The 20,600-nt window shown below is 34.5% G+C and overlaps 1 protein-coding gene and 1 pseudogene across 1 annotated transcript; one reads left to right on the forward strand and one right to left on the reverse strand.

Annotated features, from left to right (window-relative positions):
* Window positions 1-3,646: 3,646 nt before the first annotated feature.
* Window positions 3,647-4,583, forward strand: LOC102955351 (annotated as a pseudogene).
* A 9,557-nt stretch (window positions 4,584-14,140) lies between these two features.
* LOC102963131 (olfactory receptor 4K15) lies at window positions 14,141-15,160 on the reverse strand. Its single transcript, XM_007091392.1, has one exon. The coding sequence runs from the start codon at window positions 15,113-15,115 to the stop codon at window positions 14,141-14,143; it is 975 nt and encodes a 324-aa protein (XP_007091454.1). The 5' UTR covers window positions 15,116-15,160.
* Between the last annotated feature and the right edge of the window lie 5,440 nt (window positions 15,161-20,600).

The raw sequence follows: 20,600 nt of genomic DNA on the forward strand, positions 1-20,600 counted from the left end.
GTTATAGAGGAGTTCTATTTTTAATTTTTTGAGGAACCTCCATTCTGTTTTGCAGAGTGGTTGCACCAGTTTGCATTCCCACCAACAGTGCAAAAGGGTTCCCCTTTCTCCTCATCCTCACCAACATATCTTGTTGCCTGAGTTGTTCATTTTAGCCATTTTGACAGGTATGAGGTGGTATCTCATTGTGGTTTTGATTTGTATTTCCATGATGATGAGTGACATTGAGCATCTTTTCATGTCTATCAGCTATCTGGATGTCTTCTTTGGAAAAGTGTGTATCATGTCTTCTGCCCATTTCTTCACTGGATTGTTTTTTAGGTGTTGAGTTTGGTAAATTTTTTATAGATTTTGGATACTAATCCTTTGTCTGGTATGTCATTAACAAATAGCTTTTACAATTCCATCAGTTGCCTTTTAGTTTTGTTGATTGCTTCCTTTGCCGTGTAGAAGTTTTGTTTTGTTTTTATATTGATTAAGTCCTAGTGGTTCATTTGTGCTTTTATTTCCCTTGCCTCCAGAGGTTGAAGAGGTGGCTGCCTGTTTTCTCCTATGGGATTTAGATGATTTCCTGTCTCACATTTAGGTATTTTACCCATTTTGAATTTATTTTTGTGTATGGTGTAAGAAAGTAGTCCAGTTTCATTCTTCTGCATATTGCTGTCCAGTTCTCCCAGCACCATTTGCTAAAGTCTTTTTTCCATTGGATACTCTTTCCTGCTTTGTCAGAGATTAGTTGGCCATATGTTTGTGGGTCCATTATTTATGAGTAGCTTTTAAAAATTTATTTTCTTTGGAAGAAAGACAGTATTTCACACATTAGTTTTTCAAATTGAAAATATTTTAAAAAACACATTCTTTTTCCATATATATGTGTATATTTGTGTGTGTGTGTGTGTGTATAATGAAATGTGAGTTTTACTTTCATATGTATTCAGTTACAGTTGGGAAACAGAGTAAGAAATTAAATGGTAAATATAAAGTTGGGGGAGGAAGCAAAAGAATGAACTTGATTGGATAGAAGGCTAGACTCCAGGCATGTATTATATGATATCTGGAAAAGACCTAATCACATGTGAGTGAGTTATAGAGATTGAAAGAATTAACAAAATCTTTTCTCTCTCCCTCCCTTTCTTTCCCTCTCTCTCTCTCTCTCTCTCTCTCTCTCTCTCTCTCTCTCTCTCTCTCAACAGAAAGAACCCAAAGGAAACAGGGAGAGATATATGGACACAGAGCTATTTAGAGACATTTCCACACACATATAGAAATAATAGAATAAATGAAGAAAAACCCAAAGTCACTGGCAAAAACAGTAGGAGATTATGGAGAGTTTATGTGGGCTGCAATTGTGTAACACTTTGCCACACACTAAATCTAAGGCATTAGTCTGGGTTATTATCTGTGATTACTTTGGAATTGCATTGAAATTACTGGCTTGGAAAAGTTCTTCCTAAGTATGAATCCATTACTTTTCAAATTTCAAAGCTTATTTTTAAAAATAACCTTAAAAAAGGTACATAATTCTATTAATTTAAAGGTATAAATATATGTGAATTCATGATTCAGACCTTAGTGCTGTGGATTCTTTTTCTTCTTTCTTTATTTGCTCTTAATTTCCAAACCATCCTATTTTATAGTTTATTTTTTTCCAACTTTATTGAAGTATAATAGACAAATAAATATTTTATGTATTTAAGTATACAATTACAATGATTTGATATACATTGTAAAATGATGGCTACCGTCAAACTGATTAATATATCCATAACTTCCCATACTTTAATTTTGTTTCAGTTATAAGGTGAATAAACTCTGGAGATCTAATGTACAGCTTGGTGGCAATAGTCAATAATAAAAATTTGTATACTTGAAATATGCTGTGTTCTCACATTTTATTTACAGTTTAGCATGCAAATAACTATGCTCTGCAATATCAAGCCAAAACCAAACCAAAACCAAAACTATAATCTCTCCATTTTATTTATAGATTGGTGTAATTTTTGCAAACTAAGGCTTCATCATTCTGTAATGTGTGAGTGTTGAAAAGGATTTAATTCTTCTGCAGAGGCCAAGGTTTATCTACAACATGTGGCTTTCAAACTTGTTGATTTCAGGACCCTTTCATAATCTTAAAACTCATCAAGGACCCCAGAGTAGTTTTGTTTGTATGAGTTATAGCTATTTGTATTTACCATTTAGAAATTTAAAAAAATAATGTTTATACATAAATTCATTAGTAGAGATAATAAACTAATCAAAATACCATAAATGCCAATTTAAAAAAAAACTTTTTTTTGCTTTGTCAAAATAATAAAACTTAATGAAGATTTGTGTTTTTAATATTTTTAATAAATCTCTTTAATGTTTACTTTAAGAGAGGTCAGTAGGATGTTCTTTGGTGTGAGATAACCAAACATTTATTGTGAGATCAAACAATTTGGTATGAGATCATGCAGCCTGGCAAACTCCATTCAGTAATCAAGAAACAATTAGAGTCTACAAAACAAATAATAGTATTGGTATGAAAACAATTTTGACCTCAATGCCTGATAAATCTTCAGAGACCTTCAGGGGTCCCCAACAACACTTTGAGAACCACTGTTTTTTAGAACACCACCTTTGAGTCTGTGTCCTTTTCCACATAAAATACCTGGGAGTTGAAGACTCGCCCTCCATACTAATTTTATGGTATTGAAGAGCCTCATTAAATACTGTCCTTTCTCTCTGATATTTAAATTAATGATGATGATAACTAAGTGTTAGAAAACCAACTTAGAGAAACTATCATAAGGTAGTATTTGTCATTAGATCTGAAATTTTAAAAGTGGAATTTCCTCCCTGTAGGATTATGAATAGGAGACATACCCATTTTCCTGGGCTTTGTTAATACAAATGCAATGATCAAGATCTCTTTCTGTGCAGCATGCCAAATACTGAACATTTAAAAAATTACATACATGTAGCATTTTTTAACATTTATTTATTTTTGAGGGAGAAACCAAGAGAGAGTGAGGAGGGGCAGAGAGACGGAGACAGAGGATCCAAAACAGGTTCCATGCTGTAAGCACAGAGCCCTATGCAGGGCTTGAACTTACAAACCATGAGATAATGACCTGAGCCGAAGTCAAGAGTTGGCCACCCCTACATGTAGTACTTTTAAGAGTGTATTTTTACTGAAGGGAGGAGTTGAAATTTGAAATCTTATAATTTCTCATTTTACTATTGACTTATAATCTATTCTAAAATAGATATAGGAGTATTTCCCATAACAATAAAATAGCAATTAATTATCTTGCATACAGTACTTGAAACTATTGGATATTGTCTTCAAATCAGCTTGACATATTTCTCTCACAAATAGAGCAAAGATTATTAACTATTATTCTCTTTAATATATTTTATATGTCAAAAACACTGAGTTTTCTCTTGACTATATTCATTCAGTCTGTATTCATTCACTGCTTGGCCTAACATTGTAGATTTTTGTATAGAATTGTTTACTGTCAATACCAACTGACTCTGATAGTAAACCTCAGGATGACAGGCAAGTATCTGTTCACTTTGTATTTGTTATATATAGAATAGGACTCTGAAGATCTAAAAATGATGAAAATATTTCTGCATGAGAGATATTTTATTTACTGACATGCAGAGTGATGTAACCCTAATCAAGGTATTTTCCTTAATGTGCAATACTAAAAGGCCATTTCTCATATGGAAATTTGTTATTTTTGCAGCATTACAGACAAATGAATATTCCAACATAAGTAATTGCTCTAGTTCTAGGAGTAAATTCATCCTTTGGGTTTCCCTTATACCTGGGAAATTCAGAGGAAAGAGGAAAATCTTTTCAGTCTTCTCTGGAATATATATATTGACACTAACTGGAAATCTGTTATGTGTGCTGTGATGTGGGACCATCAACTACAAATGCCAATGTACATCCTGCTGGCCAATTTTTCCTTCCTGGAGATCTGATTTATCACCTCCACTGTCCCTAATATGCTAGCCAACTTTCTCTCTGAGGCCAACACCATTTCTGTCTCTGGCTGCTTCCTCCAATCCTACTTCTTCTTCTCCCTGGGCACCACTGAGACCTTCTTCTTGTCTGCCATGGCCTTTGGCAAGTACCTTGCTATCTTCAGGCCCCTGCATTACCCCACTGTCATGTCAGTTCAGCACTGCATCAGAACAGAAGCTGGGTGCTGGGTATGTGGCTTCCTGTATTTCCTGTTGCCTATTTACCTGATCTCTCAGCTCCCATTTTGTTGTTCCAGTAAGATTGATCACTTCCTGTGTGACCCAGATATCCTCATAAATCTGTCCCGTATGCCATTTCCTGCCACTGAGATCATCTGTGCCATCTTTAACTCAGTCTTCATTTTCCCCACCTTTCTTTTTATTGCCAGCTCCTACGTCCTGATGAGTAGAACTGTGCTCAGGGTCCCTTCTCCACGTGTGGCTCCCATCTGGCTGTGGTATCCCTGTTTTATGGCTCTATCATGGTTGTATATGTAAGTCCAACAGCAGGCAATCTAGCTGAAGTAATTCCTTGCTCTGTCATCTCTGAAGTAAGGAGATGAAGGCAGCTCTGAGAAAATTAGAGGATTGTGAGATTTAGTCAGAGGTGTGGAAGAAATCTTTGAAGAATTTTTGTTCACATTTGAAATGATGTATGTGAAATAAATAATTAAAAGTTTGATATTCAATTGTATTAACTGAATTAGAAAAATATTTTGGGGGGAGGAGGAACAGCCATTGTAATAGATTTTTCTAAAGCTAACTGTATCCATCTCTTCATTTTCATTAGGGAAAATTAATAATAGTGAAATATTTCAAATTCAAATTAAAATAAGGGAAAAATAATCACTAATATTTCAGACATTTTTATTTAATACTAGTTAAAATTTTGCTGCTAATATCATATACACATGCATACACATAATTGGTCCTATAGTTTACAGTTATTACTAAAATTTTCTCAGTCTAAAGTTATGTATGCTAAGTTTAGAAGACAACATTTAGGTGTTAATTCTTGTGTCAATATTAAAAACAGGGCCAGATACATTCTTAGGAAAGGTGATTCATTATTTATGATATTTGTATTTCCTCCTACTTCCTCACCAAATTTTAGTGAAAATACTCTTAATATTTAGATCCACATGGCTGCCATTAATTTTTTCCATTATATATTCTAAGAATTGTTTTTGAAAAGAGCTCTATTTGGGATGAACCATGCTTTGCCTTTTCCTTATTTGCCATTTTTGCCCTCTCTAGGTTAGGGTGTAATGGCTAGGAACTGTCAGGTACTGATGCAGTTGCTGGAGTTCTTAGATTTGCGTCTACTCAATGTCTCAAGAATACTGTATCTCATATTCTCAACTAGAATTTTCATTATCCCACAAAGCCTATACTGAGTAACTCTCCCAGTATCCTACTTTTCCTTCTCTCAAGTTCTGGCAACACCATTTCTATGTATTTACCTATTCTGGACATCATATAAATGGGTGGTTCAGTGGGTTAAGCATCTGACTTTGGCTCACGTCATGATCTCACGGTTGGTGAGTTCAAGTCCCACATCAGGTGAGCTCGAGCCCCACATCACGTGAGTTCCAGCACTGCATCTAGTGAGCATGAGTCCTGCTTTGGGTGAGCATGAGCCCCGCTTCAGGTAAGCCCCCACTTCTTTCTTTGTCTCTCAAAAAATAAATTAATTAATTTAATTTAAAAAAATCATACAATATGTCTGGCTCCTTTCACTTAGGATGATGTTTACAAGGTTCATTTATGTTATAGAGAATATCAGTACTTCATTCCTTTTTAGGGCTGAATAGCATTCCATCATTTGGATGTAAAACATTTGCTTTGTCCATTCACCAGTTGGACATTTAAATTGTTTCTGGTTTGTGGTATTGTTAGTAATGCTGCTGTAACAGTCATCTTTTTTGAGAGAGAGACAGAGCGCGAGTGGGGAAAGGGCAGAGAGAGAGGGAGACACAGAATCAGAAGCAGGCTCCAGGCTCTGAGCTGTCAGCACAGAGCCTTGACGTGGGGCTCAAACCCACAAACCATGAGATCATGACCTGAGCCGAAGTCAGAGGCTTAACTGAGTGAGCCACCCAGGTGCCCCAACAGTCATGATCGTTATGTGAACCTGTTTTCACTTCCCTAGGGTGTATCCCCATAGGTTGAATTGCTGGGTCATAAGTTAACTCTAAATTTAACATTTTGAGGAACTGTCAGACTATTTTCCAAAGAGGCTACATGTTGCGACCGGCAAAACAAACACCGAGATCAGGGTCCTGAGGGTAGGGGAATGTAAGAAAAAAAGAAGAGAAGCCAGTTTGGGAACAGGAGGGTCCCCTGGGCTGATGGCCCAAGTGACGGCTTTATTGTTGCTATACACAATCTTTTATATCAAGACTCTTATGGATCAGGTCATTCTAAGAATAAACAGGTTTCACATGATCGCTGCCAGCCAAAACATTTAGTTCTGTGTACCTTGTGAACTTTCTAAACGGCTCACAACAAGACCTTGTTGATAGATGGCTAGCAAAACACAGTTCCCATGTTTGTTTCTATTTGACCCCGGGGTAGAAAAAGGGGGGTAACATTACTGCCAACACCCACAGACCACAGGCTTCAGGAATTAGCTTTCTCAGCCTTGACAAGGCTTTCGTATGCCTTTGCAAGTGGGGGAATGGGAGGGGAAACCACAGGGTTGGCTGAGTCAACAGGGAGCCGTTGCTCGACCCGGTCTCAGCCTGGCACCGGGGTCCAGCCTCCCACAGCTACAACAGTTTTATATGACACTAGCAATGTGTGTAATGTAGATTTTAGCTTTCTATGTATTCTCACCAGTATTTGTTTATTTTTACTTTTTTGACTTTAGTGATCCTGGTAGGTGTGAAGTGGTATGTACCTTTTTGTTTTAATTAGTGTTTTCCCTAATGATATTGGTCATTTTTTATGTGCTTATTTTGGCCATCTGTTTGTCTTTAGAGAAATATATATTCAAATCCTCTGAACATTTTTAAATTGGGTTTTCTTTTTATTCTTGATTTGTAGAAGGTATTAATATATTTTGGATATAAGTCCCTATTCAGATATATAATTTAAAATTAATTTCTCCCAATCTGTAGGCTGTCTTTTTTACTTTTTTGAAAGTGTCTTTTGACGTTTTGACTTTTAAGTAAGTCCGGTTTATCTACTTTTTTCATCTGTCACTTGTGCTTTTGGTATCAAACATAAGAAACCTTTGTCTAATCTATGGTCATAAAAATTACTCCTCTGGATATTTATAGTATTATTTTTCAATGCAGATTATTTTTATGACTTTTGAATTTATTTGGACATTTTAATAGGAAATTGTTAAGACTGAAATCATATGTGAGTCCTAAATAACTACTTTGAAGTAAAAGCTCCCCAGACACTTCTTGGCATGTTCAGGTGTGTTTCACAGTTTACATGGCTGTAGAAGTCACTGCACAATCATTTATTCCTTGTTTTGCAATCTTGGTATTCTTGAATAGATAATGTCATATCACACATTTTCAAGTGAAACCTATTTGATTATATCTTTCAGTTTGTAAAATCTTGATATCTTTTAAAACTAAATTATTTTCATAATTTATTGTCAATACTTCTCAGAGACATATGAAGCATTGATTCAGGGTAAGAGTAAAGGATAAGAAATAAATTGCAGAAAAAAAGAAATGGAAAATAGGCCAATTCTAGAATACAGCATGATAGGAAAGATGGAATTGATAGAATTATTATAATAATTATAGTGAGATATACTAATAATTTTGTTCTTTAAATATAAAGAAATAAGAGATGGGTTTTAAAAAGGCTTATTGTGTTTAAACTATTGGTAATGTTTTAAAAGTTTTCACTTTTTTGCTTCCATTGCTATATGATGAATAATTTTCACACTTTCAGATATAACTGAAAACCATGTTCTAATGATTTGATACAATTTGTCATCCTTTATTTTTTAGCATTAGTATTAGAAAGCTTTTTTAAAATTGTGATATATTGGTATAATTAAATGTTGTAATAGGAGCATTTGATGGTGGCCATCTTGCAGAATATCACATGCTTATTACTGTTTGAAGAGAAGGAATTAAAGCAGCTATTCACTCAGACACCATTCCTTGGGATAAAGAGATAATGACTGCATAGACTTAGACTTTTTTTTCTTTAATTTTAGAGAGAGTTCGTGAGAGGGGGAGAGGGGCAGAGTGGGAGAGAGAATCTTAAGCAGGGCCCACACTCAGCATGGAGTCCAATGCAGGACTTCAGCGCATGCCCCTCAAATCATGGCTTGAGCCATAATCAAGAGTCAGACACTCAACCAACTGAGCCACCCGGGTGCTCCCCCCATCAACTTTTGTATGACAGCCGTACCTCAATAAAACTGTTTTTGAAAAAAGAAGACAAAGGAAAATAAGATTGTGCACACATAGCATCCTGAAAAGGGTATGTCTAACATTTTTAGGCTGTGACATTATGCTAATTTCTTATTCCACATTACTTCATAGAATCTTTATTTTTTCCTGAAATATAATTGGTACACAGTATTACATTAGTTTCAGCTGTACAATAAGGTACTTGACTTTCTCCATCTAACTTATGTCATTCAGCATAACACCCTCTAGTCCATCCAGTTGCCACAAATGGTAAGATCCCATTATTTTTTATGGCTGTTTAATATTCCATTATACTGTTTTATATATATTACCACTGTATGTATGTGTTTGTACATGTGTATATCACCCTTTTTTATCCATCTATCCATGAACACTTAGGTTGCTTCCATATCTTGACTATTGTAAATAATGCTGCAATAAACATAGGGTTACACGTATCTTTTTCGATTAGTGTTTTCAGGGTTTTTTGCTGTGGCGGTAAGGGGATGTGAATATCCAGTAATGGAATTACTGGATCCTATGATCCTATGGTATTTATTTTGTTAATTTCTGAGGATACTCCATACTTTTTCACATTGACTACACCAACTTACATCCCTACCAGCAGTGCCCAAGGGTTCCTTTTTCTCTACAACCTCACCAACACTTGTTATTTTCTTTCTGATTCTAGCAGTTCTGGCAGTAATGTGATCTGAGGTGATATCTCGTTGTGGCTTTGATTTGCATTTCCCTGATGATTGGTGATGTGGGAATCTTTTCATGTTTCTGTTGACCATCTGTACATATTCTTTGGAAAAATATGTATTCTGGCCCTCCATTTTTAGTGGGATTATTTGGGGGTTTTTTGGGTGGTCAGTTGTATAAATTTTCATATACTTTGGATATTAACTCCTTATCAGCTCTATCTATCATTTGCAAATGTCTTCTCCCATTTAGTAGGTTGCATTTTTGCATTGTTGATTGTTTCCTTTGCTGAGAAAAGCTTTTTTTTTTTTTTAGGTGTATTTTTTATTTTGTTTCCTTTGTCTGAGGGTATCTATCTAGAAAAATACTGCTATGGCAAATGGGAGAGAGATTAGTGCCAGTGTTTTCTTCTAGGATTTTTATGGTTTTAGGTCTCATATGTAGGTCTTAAATCCATTTGAAGTTTATTTTTGTGTATAAGAAAGGCATCTAATTTCATTCTTTTGCAAGCAGCTGTCCAGTTTTCCCAGAACCATTTATTGAAGAGACTGTTTCTCCCCCGTATATTCTTGCCTCCTTGGTCATAGATTAATTTACTATACAAACATGGATTTATTTCTGAGCTCTCTACCCTGTTTCCTTGATCTATGTGCCATGTGTGTGTGTGCACGCACGTGTGTGTGCATGTGCCAATACCATACTGGTTTGATTAATACAGCTTTGTAGTATATCTTGAAATCTGGAGTTGTGATACCTCCAGCTTTTATCTTCTTTCTTGAAATTGCTTTGGCTATTCAAGGTCTTTTTTAGTTCCATGCAAACTTTAGTATTTTTCTATTTCTATGAAAAATGCTGATAGGGATTGCATTGAATCTGTAGATTGCTTTGGGTAGTATGGACATTTTAACAGTATTCTCCAAATCCATGAACGTAGAATGTCTTTCCATTTGTTTGTGTCATCTTCAATTTATTTCATCAGTATTTTATAGTTTTTGGAGTACAGGTATTTCACTTCCTTGGTTAAGTTTATTTCTAGGTATTTTATTCTTTTTAATGTAGTTGTAAATGGAATTGTTTTCTTAATTTTCTGCTACTTTGTTACTACTGTATAGAAATGCAACCAATTTTGTGTATAATTTTGTATCCTGAAACTTTATTAAATTAAATACTTCTAATAGTTTTTTGGTGTAGTCTTTAGTGTTTTCTATGTATAACATCCTTTCATTTGCAGATAGTGACAGTTTAGCTTTCTTACCAATATGGTTGCCTCTTTTTTTTTTCTTGTCTGTTTGCTGTGAAATAGGGCTTCCAGTACTATGATGAATAAAAGTGGTGAAAGAAAATGTCCTCGTCTTGTTCCTGATCTTAGAGGAAAACTCTCAGTTCAGTATTGAGTATGATAATAGCTATGGGTTTTTCATTATGGCCTTTATTATGTTGAGGTATATTCCCTCTAAATCCACTTTATTGAGTGTTTTTATCATGAATGGATGTTCTACTTAGTCATATGTTTTTTCTGCCTCGATTGAGATGATCCTATGATTCATATCCTTCCTTTTATGATACAGTGTATTACATTTATTTATAATACAATCCAAATTCTTCTTGTATCCCCAGAATAAATCCTGCCTGATAATGGTGAATTATTTTTTTAATGTATTGTTGGATTTGGTTTGCTAATATTTTGTTGAGGATTTTTGCATCTGTATTAATGAGGGTTTTGGCTTGTAGTTTTCGTTTTTTTGTGGTGTCTGTGTCTAGTTTGTCCTTGTAGGATGTGTTGTAATTGAAAGCTCTCCTCCTTATGTTTTTTTTGGAATAGTTTGAGGAGAATAGGTATTAACTCTTATTTTTTTATTATTATTTTTTAATTCCGGTATAATTAACAGTGTTATATTCATTTCAGGTCTACAATATAGTGATTCAACATTCTATACATTTCTGTGATTAGTGTACTCTTAATCTTCTTTACCTGTTTCACCAATTACCGCCCCCTCCCCCCACCTATCCTCTGGTAATCATTGGTTTGTTTTCTATATTTAAGAGTCTGGGGTTTTTTTTGTCTCTTTTTTTTCTTTGATCATTTGTTTCCTAAATTCCACATATGAGTGAAATCATATGGTATTTGTCTTTCTTTGGCTGACTTATTTCACTTAATATATACACTGTAGATCCATCTATGTTGCTGCAAATGACAAGATTTCATTTTTTATAGCTGAATAATATTCCATTGTGTATATATACGTACCACATCTTCTTTATCCATTTATCGATAGATGGACACTTGGGTTGGTTCTATAATTTGTCTATTGTAAATAATGCTGCAATAAAGGTGGGGGTGCATATGTCCTTTTGAATTAGTGTTTTTATTTTCTTTGGATAAATACCCAGTAGTAGAATTACTGGATCATATGGTAATTCTATTTTTAATTTTTTGAGAAACCTGCATATTATTGTTTACAGTTCCTGCACCAATTTGCATTCCCAGCAACAGTACATGTGGGTACCTTTTTCTGCTACTTCATTATTAGTGTATAGAAATGCAATGGATTTCTGCATATTGGTTTTGTATCCTGCAACCTTACTGAGTTCATTTATCAGTTCTAGTAGAATTCTGGTGGAGTCTTTAGGTTTGTTATAGATAGTGTCGTGTCATCTCAAGTAGTGACAGTTTACCTTCTTCCTTGCCTCTTTGGGTGCCTTTTCTTTCTTTTTCTTGTCTGATTGCTGTGGCCAGGACTTTCAGTAATGTGTTGAATAAAAGTGGTGAAAGCAAGCATTCTTGTCTTGTTCCTGATCTTAGAGGAAGGGCTCTCAGTTTTTCACCATTGAGTATGATGTTTTTCATATATGGTCTGTGGGTTTTTCATATATGGTCTTTATTATGTTGAAGTATGTTCCCACTAAACCTACTTTGTTGAGGGTTTTTTTCTATCATGAATGGATGTTGTACTTATCCATTGCTTTTTCTGCATCTCTTGAAATGATCATATGGTTTTAATTCTTTTTCTTGTTGATATGACATATTATGTATTAACTATTCTGTGAATATTTGATAGAATTTACCTGTGAATCCATCCAGTCCTGGGCTTTTATTTGTTGGTAATCTTTTGATTGTGGATTTCATTTTGTAGTAGTAATTGGTATGTTCAGGTTTTCAATTTCTTCCTGACTCGGTTTTGGAAGATGTTTTTAAGATGTTGGATTATGTTTTTAGGAATGTATCCATTCATTCTAGCTTGTCCAATTCATTGGCATATGATTTTTGATAGTATTCTCATATAATCCTTTGATTTGTATAGTATCAGTTGATACTGCTCTTTATTTCTGATTTTATTTATATGTGTCCTGTGTTTTTTTCCTGATGAGTCTGGCTATACAGTTAGCAATTTTGTTTATCTTTTCAAAGAACTAACTCTTAGTTTCATTGAAATTTTCTAATATTTTTTAGTCTCTTTCATTTATTTCCATTCTAGTCTTTCTTATTTCCTTTATTCTGCTAACTTTGGTCTTTTTTTTTTAATTTTTTTAATGTTTGTTTATTTTTGAGACAGAGACAGAGTGTGAGTGGGGGAGGGGCAGAGAGAGAGGGAGACATAGAATTTGAAGCAAGCTCCAGGCTCTGAGCTGCCAACACAGAGCCCAATGCGGGGCTCGAATCTACAAACTGTGAAATCATGACCTGAGCTGAAGTCAGACGCTTAACTGACTGAGCCACCCAGGCATCCCTAACTTTGGTTTTTGTTTGTTGTTTTTCTCTTTTCTTAGGTGTAAAGTTAGATTATTTGGCACTTTTCTTATTTCTAGATATAGCCCTGTATCTCTGTAAATATCCCTTTTAGAATTGCTTTTGCCTTTATGTCCACAATAAATTGATACCCTCTGACTCAAAAGTTAGAACTTATTGTTTTCTCTCAGTAATAGCAATTATAAAATCCCTTTAGGAGATTGTAAGGATTGGGATCTAGAAAACAGGTAACATTATAGCAGATTGTGAGAACACAGTAGAAAAAATAGGAAAAACCTCAATGCAATAAGAGTAAAAGCCTAAAATAACCTATAATGAGCAATCATAGAAAATCTTATTTTCATAAGTGGTCATGGAAGAATAAGTTCATGGCTACCCTGAAGTTCCTGAAATAGAGTTCTGTCATTTTCTGGACCTGAATTACACAATATAAAAATAAAATTTTAATTAAGTCCACATAGAAAAATGATTATTCCTACCAGCTCTTAATATATAAAACTACTTTATCTGAGAAGAAAAGAATCATGAAGTTTCAGGCTCCCATCATCATGATGACAAGTGGTAGAGAATTTTAACTCATCTCTGATATTTTATCACTATTAAACAGAAATTAACATAATACAAAACACTCTCATGAATAAATTTATTCAGCGAGTTGCTTTCTATGAATAATATATATTAAACAGCACCATTGTAGAAAGATTTGTGAAAGTGTTGACTATAAATGCCTTTGCTGGATAGCCTTGCTATTTTACATGTTACTGTTCCATTAACACCAATCATAGAATTGTCTTCCTGTGCTGTTACTTACATAGTACTGTGTGAAAGGCATTTTTATCTAGGTTTATTCATAAATAAATAAATAAATAAATAAATGAATGAATGAATGAATGAATAAATAAATAAATCTATTATCTCTGTTGTACAGAGGTATATATCTAGTATAACTCCAAAATTGGCATCTGAGCAGTACTGTTTTGAGAGGGAGTACAGCTTATTTATCCTATATGAGTAAATGCCATTTCTCAATGTATTCGAAGGCTATATATTAAATTAAAAAGTTTTAATTAAAAACTAGGAAATAGAAACAAAAAATCACACAATAAAGGAAGAGAATTTAAATATCAGTAAGGTCCATTATCTGGCTTTTTGTTCTTATCATTATTCTTTCATTCAAGTTAACCCTTCCCCTGGTCAAAATGATCTGCTTGAACATCATAGGGATTCCGTTTGTAATTGTTGAGAGAGGAGGCTACAGTAGATACAGTTGTGAAGTTTACTTTGTTTCCAGAAAAAGAACATTTCTTATGGCTGCAGAAACCTGGCCAGACTTCAGATACCGACTCTTCAGTTTTAACATAGCTGCCTTCATTTCTTTGTTCCTTAGAGTGTAGATAATTGGGTTTAAAATAGGAGTAAAGATTGTGTAGAACACAGCAAGGACTTTGTCAACAGAATAACTGCTGAAGGGCCACACATAGATGAAGATGCATGGTCCAAAGAATAGGGTGACCACAGTGACATGGGCAGTCAACGTGGAACGGGCCTTTGCCATGCTAGCAGAGGAGCGTTTCCTGACTGTGATAAGTATCACAGTGTAGGAGACAACCAAGAGGAGAAAGGAACTCATAGAAAGAAAGCCACTATCTGCAACTATAAGTAGGCTGACAACGTAAGTGTCAATGCATGCCAGCTTGGTCACTAAAGGGAGGTCACAGAAAAAACTATCTACCTGATTAGGGCCACAAAAAGGCAAGTTAATTGTAAATGCCAACTGGCTAGTAGTATGGATAAAACCCACAAGCCAGGAGATGAGAACAAGAATAATACACACACGGCGACTCATGATTGTCATGTAGTGGAGAGGTTTGCATATAGCAACATAACGGTCATAAGCCATGGATACAAGGAGCACCATTTCACTGCCAGTGAAAAGGTGAACAAAGAAAATCTGGGCCAAACAGGCATCAAAAGAAATAGTCTTCTGCTCAACCAGAAAGTCTGCAATCATTTTGGGTGTAGCAAAAGAGGCAACACATATATCTACAAAAGAGAGGTTTGCAAGCAGGAAGTACATGGGGGTGTGAAGGTGAGAATCTGTGGTTACAGTGAGGATGATAAGAAAGTTTCCCAGCAGTATTGCTAGGTAAAGTAGTGAAAATATGACAAACAAGAAAGGTTGGAGCTCCTGGGAATTAGAGAGTCCCAGCAACACAAACTCTGTCACCCGGGAATGATTTGTCTCATTCATTGACTTGGCAGGAACTTGTCTTGCTACCTGAATAGAAGAGAGACAGAGATCAATCAGTGGGTTTCATTTCCCAGTTCTGCTCCCTTCCTTAGGGATTCAAATTTCTACTTATGTTTATATATCTGAATTTTCATATATCATTTCATAATTAAAAATTATATAGATAGCATAACAGCAATACTAAAGAGGGATGGAGGAGAGAGTCATTGAGGGGATATTTGACATTGGTATATTCAGTTACATGAATTTGAGGAATGTAGTTTACTTTACAAATGAAATTGGAAATCTGAAATGTTTTTCTTGATATTATAGAAATCCAGTCTAAGAAACTACAGAAACAAAATCTGAATCTTTTTTTCTACAATAAATGATATAACCATTTTTTAAATGACTGACACAGAGGAAGATAATTTCACAATGTTGACCCCAAAAGTTAGACACAAAGACCGTGTACTGTATGAACCTATTTAAATAAAGTTAAAAAATAGGCTAAACTTATCTATGGTATTAAAAAAGCTCCTGTGGTCATTATCCTAGAAGGGAATAGGGACAGGAAGATGACGGGAAGGGCTTCTGAAGTGCTGGTAATGTTCTGTCTTGAGGTGAAAATGTTTGCTTTGTGAAAACTTACAAGATATGAAATTCTCTTTGGTGTACTTTTGTGCTTATTTTATTAATAAAAAATAAACCAGGAGATAAAGAGACACCATTACATTTGTGTAAGAGCTCAATAGGCAGACCCATTGCCTTGAGTGACTAGATCTTACTCCCTCCTCTATTCATTTACAAATTACATGACAGTACAAAACCTAGTTAAAATCCAAATGTCTAGAGCTGTGACTTAGCTCTTCCTGGAGTTCTCTTATATGAAGGAAACTAGTGCATTTGTTCTCAATTATTCCCTGATATTATTTCACTAATCTCAGATATTGCTGTTAATGACTATAGGCATATTTTTGAATTATGGTTGACATTTCATTTGATTTGGTGGGGCTTTAAAAAATTAGTTATATTGCATAATAGTATTCATAGTAAGAACTTTAGACCATGAAAAAAAAGTTTCTTCTTTTCCACTCAGTTAATCTACTTTGTTTTATCAGCACTTTTCCCTATTGCTTTTTTTTTACTTTTTATTTTTGCTTTTATAAGAAAAGCAAACTTGGAACTACCTACCTGAAAGCAAACTACCTAGAACTTGGAAACATTATATAGTGAGTAAGAAAAATAAAAGGTGAAATTTAAAGAAGTATCTCCCTCTACATCTAAATCAGACGTTTGGAAGAAAGTGTCTTTTATTGATTTCTAATTATCTGTATTTTTGATATTAATATCTTCTTAGACCTAATTTGCAAATTGCCTAGTGTTTCCTTGAGTTTCATGGAGGATTTACACATAAGGACAGAGCCTGTGATGAATAATTTTAACTCCCAAAAACCACATTCAGGGACTCACTCCTATATTTCAAATCTCCAGTTTTCTAGAAAATTCCCCCAAGTAATTAACTCACGTATCGTCACTGATTATATAAGACTACAACTTTAAGAATTTCAGAAGAGATTAACAGCAGTCTGAAGTCAGAGCAAGCTGGAAGTAAAATTATACAATGGAATAAGTTTGTCTTTGAGAAGCCACTACATTCTCCTCAGTACATTTCTCCCTTCCTCATCATTTCTTGGTAGCCTGTTTTTAACTTAACTTCGGGCACACACCATGGCTTGTTGTCCCTGGGAAACAGCCTGACCCACAGATTTCTTGACCCAAATACTGTATTGAATGCCTAGAAGAAGGAAAGGAAATGATATCCAACAAGACCAACTAATTAGGGGTTCATATGTGTCCTGTCAGGAGCAACAAAGCCTCAAATTAAGCACAGGAAATGATTCTCCCAGGGAGGTGTTCTAGAGATACAGCAGAAACAGGTAGCAGAGAAGACTTCTAGTTCCTTAGGAATAAAACCCATAATCCATTTATGTGAGAAAATCACAGGAATCATACCGATAAATCTTCAGCAAAGCACTGTTGTTTCATCAGCAATGGCTTCTTAGGGGCCCAGAAAAAGAAAAGACCCTGTTTTCCATGGAGGAAAATACTAGGCAAATTGATTCAGTCAAGAACTGGGTTTCTTAACATAAAAAAACCAAAATGATGAGCAACAGAAACTCTAAATAAATGCACTTTCAACATAAATTCTTCTGATATAAATGCATTCTAGGGGCACCTGGGTGCTCAGTTAAGTGTCTGACTCTTGGTTTCAACTCAGGTCTTGATCTCATGATTTCGTAAGTTCCAGCCCTACTTTGGGCTCTGTGCTGACAGTGCAGAGCCTGCTTGGGATTCTCTCTCTCTCCCTCTCTCTCTCTGCCCCTCCCCTGCTGTCTCTCTCTCTCTCTCTCTCTCTCAAAATAAACTTTAACAAAATACAAAGAAAATGAATTCTTTTTTAGTTCATTTGCTATGTAAGTGTGTAAATGCCCCTTTGCTCAGGGCACTGTGCTTTGCACTAGTGATAGAGCAGTTAGGTTTGTAAGGTGCCTCTTCTGAGATCATTTACCAATATTTATCTCTTGTTTATTTAGAGAAGTTGGTGAGTCCTCATTTTCCTTCACTCACTATACATTTCTTTTTAGATGAAATGGACTGTCTTTTACACCAAATAAAATGGCTGTAATGTGGTGAAAATGTAAAGCTATTAAAAAAAAAAACTGTTAAATTTAAAGCTGTATAACTGAGCAGATTATTTAGCCTTTCAGGGCTCATTATCCTCAAATATTAAATATGGGAACATTATTATTCTAAAGAGACACTGAAAATGTTTCTTAATTACACAAATGATAAATCTTTTTTTTCTTTTTTTTCTCTTTCCCCCAACTTAAAAATATATAATTAATTGCTCCTCACAATCACCATGAAGCTCTTTCTGCCCACTGGTCCTGTCTCTGTCCTTTAATAAAAACACCTTTTACACCAAAAAAGTCTAAAGAATTCTTTCTTGAGCATTTGCTACATGGCCCCACATCATGTATGCACCATGCAGTGTTTAAGCATTAAAATATATTGACATGCACGACAAACATTTCTGATTCCATAGAGTTGATATTGTAGTGGAAGGGAGCAGAAAATCCAGCTGGGAGAAAAGCAGGTAGGTACACCTTACACCAGCAAAGACATTTTATAAAGCAATAAATAGGCTCTTAAAAATGGATCGACTTGGTTTAAGTGCACAAGGTGATAACCAAGGGCATTATGTGAAAAGTTTTTTAACTTTCAAATAGTTGCTTAAAATATGAAGTAGGACTTTTTCCTACTGAAATAGAAACGAGCAAGAATTAACATCAAACTCAATTTTTTGAGAAAGGTGCCTATTTCTTCCTCAAAAGTTATCACAACGCTTGCCATATATTTTGTGTTCAATAAATATTCACAGTAAAGTAATCAATGGACTGTGTCATAAATACCAATTATATATGTGCATGAGTGTGTAAGTTTTTTTTATCAGTTGCAGATATAGTTGACAACATCTAATTGAGCTTTTCCATTTTATTGGATGGCTCTTCTGAGAAAGTTCAACAATCTTGAGAAATTACAACTTCATGTGGCTATCAAATGTTTGCAAGAGTAGTTTTTATCAATTTCTCCATTTGAAAATACTCTGAACAAGTGTATGGAGAAATCTTTAATCAATTGTAATGACTAAAAATACATAAATGTTCTTAATAATGTATTGTTTCAGATCAGACTCAGTATTTTCTGATAATTTTACATACTCAAAGATAGCATTCATCCAAGATTGATTCATCCAAGATTGAGTTTCTAATTAGTAGATGTGTTACTGTAAAGACCAATCTTTCATTTCTTGTACTATTTGAAAGTAAATTAATACATGCATACAGAGTTGTACTAGGTGTGCTAGGTTGTACTGGGTGACCCTCAGGTCCCTCCTTTCTGAAATTCTGTCAAATAAATCTTTTCCTACTACTTCCATCTTGGATAATATGACTGGTGGATTAAGTGAAGTAAGTAGGAGTATTGTTTACAGAGGCCAGCAAGTTTTCTCAGATAAAAATACATCTTTCACAAGCTTTCCAGCATTACTACTCCCTTTCCCCTCCCTCTCTAAATCCAGATCAGAGATATAACAGTCACTGTGGAGACAAATGCTGGTGCGTGGTGTTTGTAAAGATACTGACAAAGTGCTTTCACTTACCTAAGATGAAATGGGAAGTGTGGATATATCCTGTAATTTATAGTCCGTAATGCTTAGTAAGAATTTAATTGTTACTTCCACATATCCTAAGAAAGTACACCTGGCTCTTAAAAATGAATCATAAAGTTTCATTTTAAATAAGAAGGAAATAGACTCAGGATGTCCATAGCCAGGATAGACTGTCTTCATAGATGTGAGAGAGGGCAAGATGCAGTAGTATTTGAATTTATGTCCAAAGTAGCTGGAAGAGTACTTGGAGCAGTCAGGAATCTAAGAGGCAAAGAAGTAGACAAAAAGGAAGAAAGGCTAAAACAAAATCTTCTGGTTCACAGTTTTGCAAATAATTTAACCTAACTTTAGCTATCTTGCTTATATTTTCAGTACAGTACACTAGATGATTACAAATAGAGACCTGTAGAAATCAATACCAATTATATGTAACTAAAAATCACATGAAAAGTATTATTTCTTAGTCTACACTGCACTTCAAGTATAGAATATTTACCCACATATATTAGGAAAATGCTTTTTTTTCAACTTAAGCTCATCAGGTCCATAAGTATGGATGAAATTCTTCAGAGATTTAAACATTGTTCATAAATGGAAGTTTCAACAACTTAATCTACAACATTTCATTTAAGTTTTCTTTTAAATATCAGCAAGAATATTTTTACAAAGTATCACTTATAATACAGTATTTATTATATGATTTGGGGTCTGTAAACAGAGGTAGTGGAAATATTGCATCATTTTATCAAAACCATGTTTAGGGAATATTTAGGCTTTTTCTTCCCTTTGTCTTAATTCTCCTTCATTCAAAGTGTAGATAAGTTTTTTCCCTGTTTCTCAGGGATGTGTTATAAATGATCATGAAGTAATTGAATCAAACATTTTGTATAATAGCAATATAATGGATTTACCATAGTATTAATAATGTTTTAAAAGATAGTAATCACATATGGGCTCTCCTCCTTTTTTTTCACAAGTAGGATATATATCAAGCAGGATATTTTAATTTTCATGTTACTTATATTTGTATGTTCTAGTCATGAATTAACAAAGAACATTCTAAATTATAATATTTCAAATAGCCTAAAGTCCAAATTAATAGATTATGTCCAAAGATACTGTAGACTATAAGAGAAATATTAACCTGAGTTATAGAAAGTGTTCAAATTTTAACTCTCAATGAGTAACTTCACCATTTGAGGCAAATCACCTACCCTTCACCGTGCTCCATTTCTCTTCAAAAAAGGAGGGAAAAAATCTCCCTCATAATTC

The sequence above is a fragment of the Panthera tigris genome, chromosome B3, assembly GCF_018350195.1.
Source record: "Panthera tigris isolate Pti1 chromosome B3, P.tigris_Pti1_mat1.1, whole genome shotgun sequence".
NCBI classification, from domain to species: domain Eukaryota; kingdom Metazoa; phylum Chordata; class Mammalia; order Carnivora; family Felidae; genus Panthera; species Panthera tigris.

Coding starts and splice junctions, on each gene's coding strand:
- LOC102963131 (XM_007091392.1), bottom strand. CDS start 15,115: ATGAATGAGACAAATCATTCCCGGGTGACAGAGTTTGTGTTGCTGGGA.